The sequence below is a fragment of the Notothenia coriiceps genome, unplaced genomic scaffold, assembly GCF_000735185.1.
Source record: "Notothenia coriiceps isolate Sejong01 unplaced genomic scaffold, NC01 NC01_scaffold00035485, whole genome shotgun sequence".
Classification (NCBI taxonomy): domain Eukaryota; kingdom Metazoa; phylum Chordata; class Actinopteri; order Perciformes; family Nototheniidae; genus Notothenia; species Notothenia coriiceps.
The window spans coordinates 134,087-148,988 of NW_011368186.1; the positions used below are offsets into that span (position 1 = coordinate 134,087).

The following is a 14,902-nucleotide window of genomic DNA, read 5'->3' on the forward strand; positions in this document are numbered from 1 at the left end:
AGAAGGCGGTTGTTTTTGCCTAGCGTGCCTTCGCTTGGCTCTCCTCTTCCTTTGCCCCATTCACAGGCTCATAGCATGAGCCAGTCAAATGTTGGTTCATGTTAGCCGCGTTGCGCTGGAGATGTTGAGGTGTAGTGTTAAGTGTCCCACCTGGTGGTGAACCGCGCTGAAAGAGAGTGATCATACCCAGCCCTGTAAAGGCCAGCTCTTATCATTAATCCCGTCCAATGGCAGTAACAAGAAGGCTGCTAATAACAATTATTTATCATCGGAGGTTTCTGATTTGTCTTTTCAAGTGTATACTTTTCTCAAGCACACTTTACCAGTGGACCAGCTGCTTTCTGTCTGCCTCTGCATAACTTTGTTGATGTGTAATTATATCTTGGCTGACTGTTGCCTGTCCTCTGGCCTGTGTGCAGGCAAGGAGCTCTGAACATCTTACTCATTTCAAGGCTGTGGGGCAGAAACAATGACTTTTTATTTCTCATCTGTTGATGAGGAAGTGCGATGGAAAGTAATACGCTAGGCGGAAACTGTTATTGTGACCTTTTTAGTGAGCTATTTGCTGGATAAAAGCCTCAAATCACACTGTGTTCTTGGTCATTAATACCAAGCTGTCATGTCCATAGCCCTGACTCTGTGCTGTCCCACAGCAGTCTGCCAACACTGAACTGCTACCAGACAGTCCACATTTGGCCTTTTAACATATAACACGCTTCTTTTCCTTTCCCTCTTTTCTCTTCTGCCTTCTCCCTCTTTGTGGTTCTTTTTCTTCTTTCTTCTCCACACTACTCTCTGTATTCATCTCTATTGCTTGATTCTTTTTCAGATATTGGCTCTGTGGAGGGCTTGGCGTATCACAGGGGTTGGGATATGCTGTACTGGACCAGCTACACTACCTCAACCATCACCCGGCACACCGTGGACCAGAGCAGCTGGGGTGCCGTTGAGAGGCACAGCGTGGTCACCATGTCAGGCGATGACCACCCGAGAGCCTTTGTCCTTGATGAGTGTCAGAGGTTAGAGAGATTACATGAACTCACATCACACCTCCTTGCAATAAAAACGATTCCTTAAGTAAGTCCGAAAGTGAACATGAACACTACTGATAGTTTTTTTATCTCTCTCCTGCAGCCTCATGTTTTGGACCAACTGGAATGAGCAGTCTCCCAGTATCATGCGTGCCACACTGTCTGGTTCCAATGTCCTTGTGATCATTGGGAATGACATACGAACCCCTAACGGCCTGGCCATAGACCACCGCGCTGAAAAACTGTATTTCTCCGATGCCACACTAGACAAAATAGAGCGCTGCGAGTATGACGGCACTCGCCGCTATGTGAGTGACATACACAGTAAAAACACTTTGTAATTATATGAGGCTGTGCAAAGGAAAGCTTACTCTACAGTGTGATTGTATTTTGGGGTTTGTTACAAGGCTTTCCTTTCCTGAATTTATAATGTGAGGTGATGGCTGTGGATGTGCCTCCCCCTGCAGGTGGTGTTGAAGAATGAGCCGGTGCATCCGTTCGGCCTGGCTGTGTACGGTGACTACATCTTCTGGACGGACTGGGTGAGGAGGGCCGTGCTCCGGGCTGACAAATACACAGGAGGAGACATGAAGGTGCTGCGTGCAGACATACCTCAGCAGCCAATGGGCATCGTGGCTGTGGCCAATGACACCAACAGCTGTAAGTGTTTACACAGTGCAGGATTCAGCTGTTTGTGTGTGTGTCATTAATAATATAAACTGTGGAGTGAAGGTGTGAGAGATTGATTGAAGTACATATTGTGAAGGACTGGGTGTTAAGATTGAAAGCCTTCTGTATGTGCGTATTTTGAAAATAATGACTATTTAATTAAGGAGCTAATCTACCAATTTAAATACCTACAAAGGTACTTCCTTGCATTGGTACAAAAACAAAAGTCCATCATAAAAAGCAATAATAAAGATGATTTAAAAAAGTTTAAATCTAACAATTAACGAAACAAACATTTCAATCTTTAGCAAAAGCTCTGTTAATTGACAAGTTCATGCCATCTCATTTTGCATTAACATGCAACTAAACATGTTTAAAGAGAGTGTATAAACACCCATTTTTTACATCATGATAAATCAAGATACCATTTCTTGTTAGAATCGAGGTAATGTCTTAAAATTGCATTACAGCACAGATTATTGTTCCTTGGGGATAATATCACGGTTATTATGTATATGACAAATGAATCTAAAAAAAAAACTAAAAAGTTGAATTTAGGCATTTTTTATGAAGCGAATGTTGTGCTTTGAACAAACGCACATACTAACAAATAAACAAATATGTATTTCTACTCACAGAGAGATGTTAATAATGTGACAGAAGTAATCTAGTAGTGACTGCAACAGATGTAAATGAAGCGTGTGCTGAATTGCAGTTTTAACTCAAATCCAAACTTATCCTTCCCATCTTGTTCTACGTCTGCTATTGTCTGTATCCCTATAAATCAATGCAGCCCTGTATTTTTTTTCCCCCCCATCGTCAGCCATCTTCCCCCTCAAGTTGCCTCATTCAGTAAACTCTCTCTCGCTCCAATGCCCACGGCGACCATACAAGCAGAGAGCCTGTGGTAATAGCTGCAAATCCCATTTAGATTGAGTCACATTGAATTATGCATTCAGGGGAGGCAGAGCCATCGCCACATTCATGCAGGCCGATCTGTCTGATGATGTGGATGCACATGTGGGTGGGGGGGGGAAGAAAGTGTGTTTGCTTGAGTGCCAGGAGGTTGGATGGGGGAAAGTTTAGCCTACTTGTGTGTGTGTGTGTGTGTGTGTGTGTGTGTGTGTGTGTGTGTGTGTGTGTGTGTGTGTGTGTGTGTGTGTGTGTGTGTGTGTGTGTGTGTGTGTGTGTGTGTGTGTGTGTGTGTGTGTGTGTGTGTGTGTGTGTGTGTGTGTGTGTGTGTGTGTGTGTGTGTGTGTGTGTGTGTGTGTGTGTGTGTGTGTGTGGTTAACGTTCCCTTTACTTTCATCATCATAGGTGAATTTTCTATGTGCCGTGTTAACAACGGAGGATGCCAAGACTTGTGTTTGCTGACCTCTGAGGGAAGAGTCAACTGCAGTTGCCGTGGTGACAGGAAGCTTTTGGAAGACAACACCTGCATAGGTAATAAACGACAGGGGGGAAACTAAAAGTGTAGCTTAGGATGCCAGAGAAATGGTGCCATATAAAGTTATAACCTTATTATAGTTATTTTGCTTTTCAAAACAATTCAATGATGATCATGATTGTTTACTAAGTATTAGGATGCTATGTTATTATATCATTAGTTTGTTTTAATGATTAGTTTGTGTCATTAAGTTTGTGTTAATGCTGACTAAATAATTTGTGAAGCTTTAAGAAATTGTTAGCAAAACATTTAAAACACAACATTTATACATATGTCAGAAACCAAGTATTCACCCTTGTTTTGTTTTTTAACTAACTATCATTTTTATATGTATTAATGATTGTTATGAGTGTTGCATGCCATTCATTTATATTGTGCATGTTCATATGATCAAATACAAAGTAAATGTTTCTGTTTATTTCTCACAGCCCTTAACACTACTTGTAACAACCTTGATGAGTTTGAGTGTGGAAATGGAGATTGTATTAACTACACGCTGACTTGTGATGGCATGGCCCACTGCAAAGACAAGTCTGATGAGAAACAGTCCTACTGTGGTAAGTGGAAGCTTTCTCTTAGTCAAAACATTTCCAACTATATTTTTGTTGTTGACATTTATAATGTATCATTGGGTGTCTGGTTCTCAGCCAACCGGGTGTGCAAGAAGGGTTACAGACGCTGTGTAAACAGCCGCTGTGTGGGGCACAGCTCCTGGTGCAACGGGAAGGACGACTGCGGGGACAATTCTGACGAAGTCTTCTGTAACGGTGAGTCCAGTCTCCAGATTAAAGGAGTTCTTACGGTCAAATTACATTTTCAATTTATAAAAATACTGTCTCATGTTTTTGTGTTTGTCAGCCACACTGTGCACAGTCGATCAAATTCAGTGCAGAAGTGGAGGCTGCATCTCCAACTCCAGCAAGTGTAACCAGAAAGTGGACTGTGAAGATGCCAGTGATGAGATGAACTGCAGTAAGTCAAAATGATCCGATTCATTCAGTAAAGTAAATGTTGTATAAAATGGCTAACACTTTCTACTTGGCTACAGTAAAAGAATATTGCTGCTGTTTTTTTTTCAAGCTGCTACGGACTGCTCCAGCTACTTCCATCTTGGAGTGAAGGGAGTAACATTTCAGAAGTGCGAGTTCACCACACTCTGCTATGCCTCTTCATGGATGTGTGACGGAGCTAATGACTGTGGAGACTTCTCAGATGAAAGGAATTGCCCAGGTATTCTACTTGCATATTTTCGGAAAAGGTCAACAAAAAAAATCCACAGATGGATCAGAGCGAGATGTCGATTTTGAATTGTTCCAAGTGGAACAAAAACAGCACATGTTTTCATCCATTAAATTGTAGTTCGGGAACACGTTCTCCTTAAAAAACGTTGCAGTGTTAAAATGTGTTTCCTGTTTTTCTTCTCATTCTGGCTCAAATCCTAATGTATTTTATCCTCTGACTTGCCAATTCTCTGTCGCTGGTAGGGAGCAGGAAAACCAAGTGTCCAACACATTTCTTCACATGTCCTAGTGGACGTTGTATCCCTTTGAGCTGGACCTGCGATAAGGAGAATGACTGTGAGAACGGTGCAGACGAGGCTAACTGTGGTAAGTTTAGATACCAGAGCCCCAAACAAGCTAAATTGCAACAGCCTGTTTTGGCACTTGTATTTAGTTCTTTATACATTCTTTCCCGACCTCTAGATAAGTTCTGCTCAGCCACTCAGTTTGAGTGTGGGAACCATCGCTGCATTCCCAACCGCTGGGTGTGTGATGGAGCCGACGACTGTGGAGACAGCAGTGACGAGGACAGCAAGTGCAGTGAGTGTTGGACACAAATCATTAATGAATACATATACAAGAAACATTAGCAGTAACATATTAAGCACACAAGGTATATTGGTATATTCACGAAACTTAAATAATCTATTTCCATCCCAGAGACCAAAACCTGCAGTCCTGAGGCGTTCCAATGTCCTGGATCACACATGTGTATCCCTCAGCGTTGGAAGTGTGACGGAGACAAAGACTGTCCTGATGGGGCTGACGAGAGCGTGAAAGCCGGATGTGGTGAGTGCAGGCTGGGGTTGGATTTGGTCAAAATAAGAACATTTTAATAACTCATAGAGGCAAAGAAAGACATACATCTGTGCTGCACATGGAGGGGTGCATTTACCTCATTCACTCACCAAATATGTATATGTCTCAGTGTTCAACGACACGTGCAGCAGCAACGAGTTCATGTGCCAGAACCGACAGTGTATCCCCAAGCACTTTGTGTGCGACCATGACAACGACTGCAGCGATGGCTCAGACGAGTCCCAGGAGTGTGGTGAGTGAAACCATGACCTCTTATTCCTGATGGGCAGATTTAAAAAAAAAAAAAAAAAAACGCTCCTCCTCCTCCTCCCTTTTAACAATGAGTTCAACCCTCTGTGCTTTTTTTTGCTGCAGAATATCCGACATGTAGACCCAGCGAGTTCCGCTGTGCCAACGGACGCTGCCTCATCCAGAGTTCATGGGAGTGTGACGGAGACTTTGACTGCCATGACCACTCTGATGAAGCCCCCAAGAACCCACACTGCAACGGCCCAGGTTAGTTTCACACACGCACTCCAGAAGAAATTGTTCTTTAATTTACATTATTTTATATCTATTAGATTAATCAGGATGTTAATAAACACCTGTGTGATATGGACAATGTGGACAAGCAACATTAAAGCATTAGCAGAAGATCAAAAGTAAAGTAAGAAAACATGGATATGGCCCATCCATCATAAGAACATGTTATTGCACATAAAAGTGACCAATACAAAAAAACATATTTGGCTATTTGAAAGCACTCTCAAGAGCTGTGACTAAATGTTGAGAATCTGAAATGATAGTAGCTGCTGGTTAACATTTTGTTTCTGATTTCCTATCTTTCTTACCTTTCACAGAGAAGAAATGCAACGACACTGCATACGCTTGCAACAATGGGAACTGTATCAATGAGACATTGCTCTGTGACCATAAGGACGACTGTGGCGATGGCTCCGATGAGCTGAACTGTTTCGTTAACGAGTGCCTGAACAGCAAACTGAGCGGCTGCTCCCAGCTCTGTGAAGACCTTAAAATAGGCTTTAAGGTAACAGGCAAACACTGAGCAAATCTGACTTTAGCTCTCCACTAACAGCATGCACTGTTGCTTTACCTGCTTTGTTCTTTGCCCCCTCACAGTGTAGATGCCATCCTGGCTTCCGTCTGAAAGACGACGGGAAGACTTGTGTCGACATAGATGAGTGCACAACCACCTATCCCTGCACGCAGCGCTGCATCAATACACACGGCAGCTTCCACTGTCTGTGTGTGGAGGGTTTCCAGCTTAGCCCTGAAAACCCCACCATATGCAAATCCACCTCTGGTAAGAAACAAGACAAGTTTAATAACATTCAGGAAGCGTTTTGGATAAACCTAATCGCATATGATGTCTCCCCCTCCCTGCAGATGAAGAACCCTTCCTGATATTTGCCAACCGCTACTATCTGAGGAGGCTCAATTTAGACGGCTCCAACTACACACTTCTCAAACAGGTGAGACTTTCAGATAAAGCTTATGGAGGGCTTAGAAATCCTGCAAACGGGGGTTTATCTCTGGCCCAGACTGATGCAGCTCCTGTGCTTTGACAGGGCTTGAACAATGCTGTGGCTCTGGATTTCGACGTTCGCGAGGAGAAGATTTATTGGACAGATGTGACCACCCAGGGCAGCATGATCCGGCGCATGCACATCAACGGCAGTGACGTACAGGTCAGTGTGGAAAACGGACATAATAGCTGCATATCAAAAGGAATTCATTCATTTTGCATGAATGTGCAGTAAAAAAACAAGGAAAATTAATCAAGAATCCGTGCTCATTTGTCAGGTCCTTCATCGCACATCGCTAAGCAACCCAGACGGTCTGGCAGTGGATTGGGTCGGGGGAAACCTGTACTGGTGTGATAAGGGACGGGACACAATTGAGGTGTCAAAGCTGAACGGAGCGTACCGGACAGTTCTGGTCAACAGCGGCCTGAGAGAGCCCCGCGCTGTGGCTGTGGACGTGCGCTATGGGTAAGAGCGAGACAACTTAAAAAGATCTGGCTCAAAAAGCAGCAGCAAAGATTTATGTGAGCAGGGAAAATTTATTTCATTGGTGCGCTTAACTATCACAATCAATTAATGTACTCCTGAGTTAACCAACTTAATCAGTTGTTAGCTACAGTAAATGTTTATTATGTATATTTAAACACTTATGCGATTTTGCAAGTGGTTTGAAATTCAATGTTTTAGTTAACAAACATGAGATGTCTGGAATGTAGTTGGTGTCAAATTCTGATTTGTAATGACCAATATCCTAAACTAATTCAGAGTATCCCTGACAGGTACCTGTACTGGTCAGACTGGGGAGACACGCCCCACATAGGAAGGATCGGGATGGATGGCTCCAACAGGAGTGCCATTATAGAGGATAAGATCACATGGCCCAATGGCCTCACACTGGACTTTATTAATGACCGCATCTACTGGGCTGATGCTCGCGAGGACTACATCGCATTTGCCAGTCTGGATGGGTCCAACAGACACACGGGTAACACACACATAAACTCATTTAAAGTGTGTTTGTGTAATATTAAAGTTGTTGTTACTAACTTACTCGTCTTTCTACCTTTGCTTCTGTAGTTCTAGTTCAGGATATTCCCCACATCTTTGCTATGACTCTTTTTGAGGAGTACATCTACTGGACAGACTGGGAGACAAAGTCCATCAACAGATGTCATAAAACTCTGGGAATCAACAAGACCGTCCTGATCAGCACCTTACACAGACCGATGGACGTCCACATTTACCACCCGTACCGCCAGCCTGAAGGTAAAACCAAGTTGCTCGTCATTCACAACAACATGTAAATCTATGTCTTGTCTGATGAATCTACGTTGCTTGTTCTTTAGTGGTCGGCCACCCCTGCCAAGATAACAACGGAGGCTGCAGTAACCTGTGTCTGCTCTCACCTGGAGGGGGCTACAAGTGTGCCTGCCCCACCAACTTTTACCTAGCAGCCGATGGCAAACAGTGCTTGTCTAACTGCACCGCAAGTCAGGTAAGCTAGCTTTACCGGCACACATACATGTAAATATATTTAATATGTAGCCTATATATGACCCAAATATGTACAGTATATATATTCATTCAATTAATTTCTTATTTTAAAAGTTACTGAACTGTATATCATTTCTGTGCTGTCCTGTTTTTCAATCTTACCCTGTTGCTGTTTAAACAACTGAATTTCCCCACGGGGATTAATAAAGGTCCATCTTATCTTAGCTAGAGGCTATTGGCTATTGGTTTAACCTGTATTAACTCATTATTCACTTTTTTTATACTGATTTCTTTACAGTACATTTTTTCCAACCTAAATAACTTGAAAACCATTTGTTTTTCCTTTTCTGTCCCTTCAAGTTTGTTTGCAAAAATGACAAGTGCATTCCCTTCTGGTGGAAGTGTGACACTGAGGATGACTGCGGGGACCGCTCAGACGAGCCTGCAGACTGCCGTGAGTGATGATTCCAGTATGACTACAATGATAGCGGTGGTTGTTGCAGTATACAGTTTTGTTTGGTCTGCTTAATAATATGCTATGTTTTCTGCCCATAGCTGAGTTTAAGTGCCGACCGGGCCAGTTCCAGTGTGGGACGGGCATCTGCACCAACCCGGCCTACATCTGTGATGGGGACAATGACTGCCAAGATAACTCTGATGAGGCCAATTGCGGTACACACCTTCTTAAACTTACATAATATAATTGTTTTACTGGTGTGTAACTATAATAAGCCATATGATTTTGGGTTTGTTGTCTCTCTTTCTCCAGACATCCATGTGTGCCTGCCAAGTCAGTTTAAATGTACCCACCCCAGTCGCTGCATCCCGGGCATCTTCCGGTGCAACGGACAGGACAACTGTGGAGAGGGAGAGGACGAGAAGGACTGTCGTGAGTCTCATTGTCCTTTTACTTCCCTTTGGCCTCTGTTATGTTTATTCTTTTGCCAGGCTGGTGGGAATGCCTGCCAATTGTGATTTTGGTCCAGTGTGTCTGTTTGTCAGTTTATCTTAACATTATGGTCCAAAAAGTGATCTATAGAAATGGAAGCTTAAACAGTCCCCGTTGTAGGAAATCTACTTTTTATAGTCACCTCTTTGACTTTTTGTCTTTTGCCTACATAGGCCACAGTTATACATACTGTATCTCAACATTCTAATGAGCAGATAAATTGCTGAACACTGAAATTGCTGAACACATCTCTGTCCATTTTGACCTTTCCTTTAGCAATACCCTTAGGCCAAATGATGTTGCATAATGTAATTGCCATGACATTTTCTGAGCACATTCATCCTCCACAGAGGGAGAAGACTTGAAGTGTTCTGCCATGCCATCCTGGTCAAAATTTACATTTTAACAGCTTTAACTGCAAGGCTGCAAAAAGAATAGCAAAATAACCGTGTTATTATGTAACACACATAGCAGCCTCACGGGGCCACTTGCAGAACTTTAGCATTGCAGTCATTTGTATTTGGAAAATGTGTGTTGAGGTAGCAGTTTCTCTGTATTTAAGGGAGTTTCTATGTATTTGTTGTGCAGCGGAAGTGACGTGTGCCCCCAACCAGTTCCAGTGTGCCATCACCAAGCGCTGTATCCCACGGGTGTGGGTGTGTGACAGGGACAATGACTGCGTGGACGGATCTGATGAGCCTGCCAACTGCAGTAAGCCGCCACTCATATTCTCTTCTCTTCACAGCAAGAACACGGTCCTCTAATACTTCCTGACTGATAATATTGATTGGAGGATCTTGATTTCTGCAAACAACTAAAATATAGAGAATATTTCATGTGCTATTTGAGTTTAAAATAAGAAACCACAGCCACAAAGATTATTTAGAGATTCATTATTAAGTTAGCCATTATTGAAGCTTAATAATAACATTTCTATCTATTTGTTATCTGTTAATTCTGTAACAGAAACAGAGTGACTAAGCCTTTATTCCCATGTCTAGTGTCACCATGTCTAATCCATTAAACCCTTTCTATTGCAGCTCAGATGACATGTGGTGTGGATGAGTTCCGCTGTAAGGACTCGGGGCGCTGCATCCCGGCCCGCTGGAAGTGTGACGGAGAGGATGACTGTGGAGACGCCTCGGATGAACCCAAAGAAGAGTGTGGTAAGGACAGGGTGAACGATGGGGAAAGGAAGTCAGTTACAGGGCTATGCTTGTACTAATCATGTCTGTTTGGTGCTCAGATGAGCGTACATGTGAGCCATACCAGTTCCGCTGTAAAAACAACCGCTGTGTGCCTGGCCGCTGGCAATGCGACTACGACAACGACTGTGGGGACAACTCTGATGAAGACAAGTGTGGTAGGTTCCCCTCTGTATTTTACTTTGCTCCTCACTCACATAGCCACAACCACAGTTCATCACAGTCTGCATGAAAGCAATTATTTATAACATGATATCAGATGCAATGAGTTTTAGTTAGCAATGTATCGCCTTTCACTGTCTGTTTGTCTGTTATAATTACTCGACTACACGCATTGTTGAGACTTTGATTTCCATTTTTGCATTAATAAGTTCTGTGGCCATTTGCACACCTCACGTCATTTCATGTCTATTTTGCATTTCACACTGGCCTGTTGATGTGAGCCAGAGGTAGGTGTTTTCACAGTTTCAGCTCAACCATACACAATCTTAGCTACCCAGTCTTTCGTGTGCCCCCCCCCCCAGCCTGTCTTTCGTTCTGTGATCCTTTTCCTTCCTTTTCAATCCCTACTGCTCCTCTTCCACAACATACCGCGTAGAGAATGTTGCACCATCCCCACCTGCACCCCATGAGTTATTACTGTCATATGAATTATCAGCCTTATAATATTCATGTATGTCAGACTCTCGACAGAGCCTCCTTTTCTCTTCTTGCAGTCGGCTTTTTCCCTGCTTTCTCTTCCTCTTTTTCCTTCCCTAACGCCTCTCTTTGGTACTCGCCTTTCCTCTCCGTTCCTGCTCAATCATTCACTCTCAGCCTTCTAAGCTGCTTTCTCTCTATCCTCAGTGCCTCGTAAGTGTTCGGAAAGCGAGTTCTCATGCACAAATGGCCGCTGCATTGCCGGCCGCTGGAAGTGTGATGGAGACCACGACTGTGCTGACGGTTCAGATGAGGTATCCCTCAACCATATTACTCCTTTAGTCTGCTTTGAACATTGACACACTAAAGGCACTTACAAGAATCATTCTTTGGTTTGTTACAGAATGGCTGCGATGTGAAGTGTGACAGTGATCAGTTCCAGTGCAAAAATGGCCATTGCATAGCCATCCGCTGGCGCTGCGATGCTGATGTTGACTGTTTGGATGGCAGCGATGAAGAGAAATGTGACACTGGAGGTAATGAAGACACTTGTTGTATCTCCTGGATGCTTGTGTGTCAGCAGCGGATGTTCTGTGTTATTCATTCCTCTGTCCTGTTCTCTCACCGCCGTGTTTCAGTGGGTAGACACTGCCCCCTGGACGAGTTCCAGTGCAACAACAGTCTTTGTAAACCCCTGGGCTGGAAGTGTGACGGCGAGGACGACTGTGGAGACAACTCAGATGAGAATCCAGAGGAGTGTGGTAATAATCTCTGTTCACAGTCAACAGTGTTCTTAAAAGAATGACCCGGTTGATACCTTTCCTAAAAGCAATCCCTCTCTTTCTTAATGTTTTTCCCCTTCTGTCCCTTAGTTAAATTCCAGTGCCCCCCCAGAAGGCAGTTCCGCTGTCATAACGATCGCGTGTGTCTACCTTTATCAAAACGCTGTGATACTGTCAACAACTGTGGGGACAACAGCGATGAAGTCAACTGCCGTGAGTTTGTTTATTCTTTTCTATTTCATGTTTTAAAGAGACTATAAACTGTAGAGTGAAATAAACAACTCAGGAAAGCATTGTATGCTAACTGCTATGTGATTATAAATCCTTTATTGGGATCTAACCTCTCTGTCACTCCTCCAGCATCGACTCCTTCCAGACCAGTGTGTCAGAAAGATGAGTTCCAGTGCTCTAGTGGTCTCTGCATCAGCTCTGTCCTGCGCTGCAACTACTTCAATGACTGCGAGGACTATGGTTCTGATGAAATCAACTGCAATAAGAAAGGTGTGTTGTGTCTCAGTATCAATGTCTTAATAAATTGGTGGTTGTCCTTCTGAATGCTTATCTTATCTTTTCTTGTCTTTTACCACCTGTTCCTGTGCCTGCAGACACGGTGCTGAATGACTGCCGCAGTAACAGGACAGTGTGTGGAGATGGAGATGAAGCTCATTGCGTGGTGAACGGCACCGACTCTTTCTGCTCCTGCAAACCAGGCTTCCAGTCCAATGGACGTAACAGCTGTGAAGGTACAGTTTTCCTTCACATACTCTACGTGTTTTAAATGTGTTATCGCATGTTGCGGTGGCAATGTGCTCTTAAAACGACTTGTAATATGCTTCATGTGGCCTTGGGGCATTTCACAGATAAGAACGAGTGCAAGCAGTTTGGTGTGTGTTCCCACATCTGCAACAACACTAAGGGTTCCCACAAGTGTATCTGCCACAAACACTTTGCCAGAATCAATGACACCTGCAAGGCTGATGGTGAGTGCTTCCCCCTCTAATAGACACTTAGTTTTCCAAGTTTATGTACTAAAACAAAAACCCTGAATTCCAGTGCTTTTTCTATCTGTTGGTTATTTTCCCGGCCTGACGTGACTTTTTGTGCATTCCCAGCTCCGAGACAAGTGCTCTACATCGCTGACGACAGCGAGATCCGCAGCCTGGACCCTTCCATGCCAAACTGGCGCTATGAGCAGGTCTTCCAGGGCGATGCCAACGTGCGCATTGATGCCATGGACCTGCATGTCAAGTCAAACCGCATTTACTGGACCAACTGGCACACAGGGCGGATTTCCTCCTATGATTTGCCTTCTTCCTCCTCCTCCCCAAATAGCAACCGTAACCGACGCCAAAGTGAGTCGAGGGTCACAAACGTGGAGGTGAGTGTGTACAGTATTTATGTGCTTGTACCTAGGTGTGTGTCCAACGATGGAGGTTCTGAGTACTGTTTCTGTGTGTCGGTGGTCAGATCCCGGATCTGAAGATGCCCCGTGGCATTGCTGTGGACTGGGTGGCAGGGAACTTATACTGGACTGACTCTGGCAGAGACGTCATCGAGGTGGCCCAGATAAGTGGAGGACGCCACCGCAAAACGCTCATCTCCGGCATGATCGATGAGCCTTACGCCATTGTGGTCGACCCCCAGAGAGGGTGAGCGGATAACAAGAATGCAAATGCAAAAGTATTTAATAGATAACAGCACTAATAAATGGAGCTTTTACATTTATTTCATTAGGAAAATGTACTGGGCCGACTGGGGGAATCATCCCAAGATTGAAACGGCTGCAATGGACGGAACAATGAGGGAGACGCTGGTGGAAGAAAACATCCAGTGGCCAACTGGTAAAACATGCAAACACACATTCTCCACTCGAGGTTACAAATGTGATTTAGTGCGTTCAATTAAAAGTTGTAGCTCCTTTACACTACTCACATATAATTGATCATTTAAAAATGATAAAATAAAACAATGAATATAAAAATATTTGTATACGTACCTACAGAGACTTTGGTTTATAGTGGGAATGCAGGCAGTGCAAACAGCAGTGCTCTGTGTGGAAAACCAGCTTAACTGAAATGTTAAGCTGGTTTATTTTAATGGTGGGTGCGGAGGATGAGGATGAATTATCGAATGTATGCAATCTAGTTTTATACTAAATGCAAAGTGTACACTTGTTTCAATTCTAATCTTTCTGTTTTTTTATTATACTACTCTCTCTTATCTTAAAGGTCTAGCGGTGGACTACTTCAACGAACGTCTGTTCTGGGCTGATGCTAAACTCTCGTTGATCTGCAGTGTGAGGCTGAATGGCAGCGATGTGGTTGTGGCTGTAAACGGCAATAAGAACAGTTGAGTGGCACATTCTGTAATCCATGCCAATTGTGTTTTTGTATCCATGTGTCAGTTGCATTTTCCATTTGGGATGAAAATGCAAGAATGGACATTTTAGCAGCTATGCTGTCTGTGAATCTTCCATAACACGTCTCCTCTGTTCCTGCACAGTGCTCCATCACCCCTTCAGCATCGATATCTTTGAGGACTACATCTATGGCGTCACCTACATCAACAACTACGTCTTCAGAGTGAATAAGTTTGGCAAAGGCCCCATTGAGAATCTGACAACTGGAATGAACCACGCCACAGATATAGCTTTGTACCACCGCTACAAGCAACCTGAGGGTGAGTGGAAAGAGACACAACCCTTTACATCAGCAATTCTCAATAAAAGACAGAGAAGCCAGGAGGACTAAAGCAGTTAGTAAGTGGTTTAATACAGATTTTCTCTCTGTTTTTGGCAGTGCCTAATCCCTGCGACAGGAAGAAATGTGAATGGCTGTGTCTGCTGAGCCCCAGCGGACCAGTCTGTATCTGTCCCAACGGACGCACGCTGGACAACGGCACATGTGTGGAGCTGCCCACTCCCACCCTGTCTCCTATCTGTAAGTAAACACACACTCCACAATACAAACGTATACACACACTGGGATCTGAACTCATTCTGTATGACTGAAAAACATCACCCCTGCAGCTCCTCCCAGTGGCCCCTGCTTGGTCCAGTGTCTGA

At 43.9% G+C, this 14,902-nt stretch overlaps 1 protein-coding gene across 1 annotated transcript in view; it reads left to right on the top strand.

The window, feature by feature from the left end:
- The window catches only part of LOC104963003 (low-density lipoprotein receptor-related protein 1), a gene marked incomplete at its 3' end in the record, with an annotated part of 90,260 nt that overhangs the window by 72,488 nt on the left and 2,870 nt on the right, over window positions 1-14,902 (top strand). The window contains exons 42-81 of the mRNA XM_010791549.1: window positions 830-1,019; window positions 1,135-1,339; window positions 1,499-1,691; window positions 3,018-3,143; window positions 3,576-3,704; window positions 3,795-3,914; window positions 4,006-4,119; window positions 4,228-4,377; window positions 4,632-4,754; window positions 4,851-4,967; window positions 5,088-5,216; window positions 5,356-5,478; window positions 5,601-5,741; window positions 6,086-6,273; window positions 6,366-6,549; window positions 6,633-6,718; window positions 6,815-6,934; window positions 7,050-7,237; window positions 7,549-7,754; window positions 7,847-8,035; window positions 8,116-8,264; window positions 8,624-8,717; window positions 8,819-8,935; window positions 9,033-9,152; window positions 9,801-9,923; window positions 10,253-10,378; window positions 10,459-10,575; window positions 11,264-11,370; window positions 11,460-11,592; window positions 11,695-11,817; window positions 11,929-12,051; window positions 12,199-12,339; window positions 12,444-12,581; window positions 12,699-12,818; window positions 12,951-13,216; window positions 13,306-13,487; window positions 13,573-13,679; window positions 14,067-14,186; window positions 14,341-14,517; window positions 14,637-14,777. Coding sequence (XP_010789851.1) covers window positions 830-1,019; window positions 1,135-1,339; window positions 1,499-1,691; window positions 3,018-3,143; window positions 3,576-3,704; window positions 3,795-3,914; window positions 4,006-4,119; window positions 4,228-4,377; window positions 4,632-4,754; window positions 4,851-4,967; window positions 5,088-5,216; window positions 5,356-5,478; window positions 5,601-5,741; window positions 6,086-6,273; window positions 6,366-6,549; window positions 6,633-6,718; window positions 6,815-6,934; window positions 7,050-7,237; window positions 7,549-7,754; window positions 7,847-8,035; window positions 8,116-8,264; window positions 8,624-8,717; window positions 8,819-8,935; window positions 9,033-9,152; window positions 9,801-9,923; window positions 10,253-10,378; window positions 10,459-10,575; window positions 11,264-11,370; window positions 11,460-11,592; window positions 11,695-11,817; window positions 11,929-12,051; window positions 12,199-12,339; window positions 12,444-12,581; window positions 12,699-12,818; window positions 12,951-13,216; window positions 13,306-13,487; window positions 13,573-13,679; window positions 14,067-14,186; window positions 14,341-14,517; window positions 14,637-14,777 — 5,745 coding nt within the window. The remainder of the gene's footprint in view (window positions 1-829; window positions 1,020-1,134; window positions 1,340-1,498; window positions 1,692-3,017; window positions 3,144-3,575; window positions 3,705-3,794; window positions 3,915-4,005; window positions 4,120-4,227; window positions 4,378-4,631; window positions 4,755-4,850; window positions 4,968-5,087; window positions 5,217-5,355; window positions 5,479-5,600; window positions 5,742-6,085; window positions 6,274-6,365; window positions 6,550-6,632; window positions 6,719-6,814; window positions 6,935-7,049; window positions 7,238-7,548; window positions 7,755-7,846; window positions 8,036-8,115; window positions 8,265-8,623; window positions 8,718-8,818; window positions 8,936-9,032; window positions 9,153-9,800; window positions 9,924-10,252; window positions 10,379-10,458; window positions 10,576-11,263; window positions 11,371-11,459; window positions 11,593-11,694; window positions 11,818-11,928; window positions 12,052-12,198; window positions 12,340-12,443; window positions 12,582-12,698; window positions 12,819-12,950; window positions 13,217-13,305; window positions 13,488-13,572; window positions 13,680-14,066; window positions 14,187-14,340; window positions 14,518-14,636; window positions 14,778-14,902) is intronic.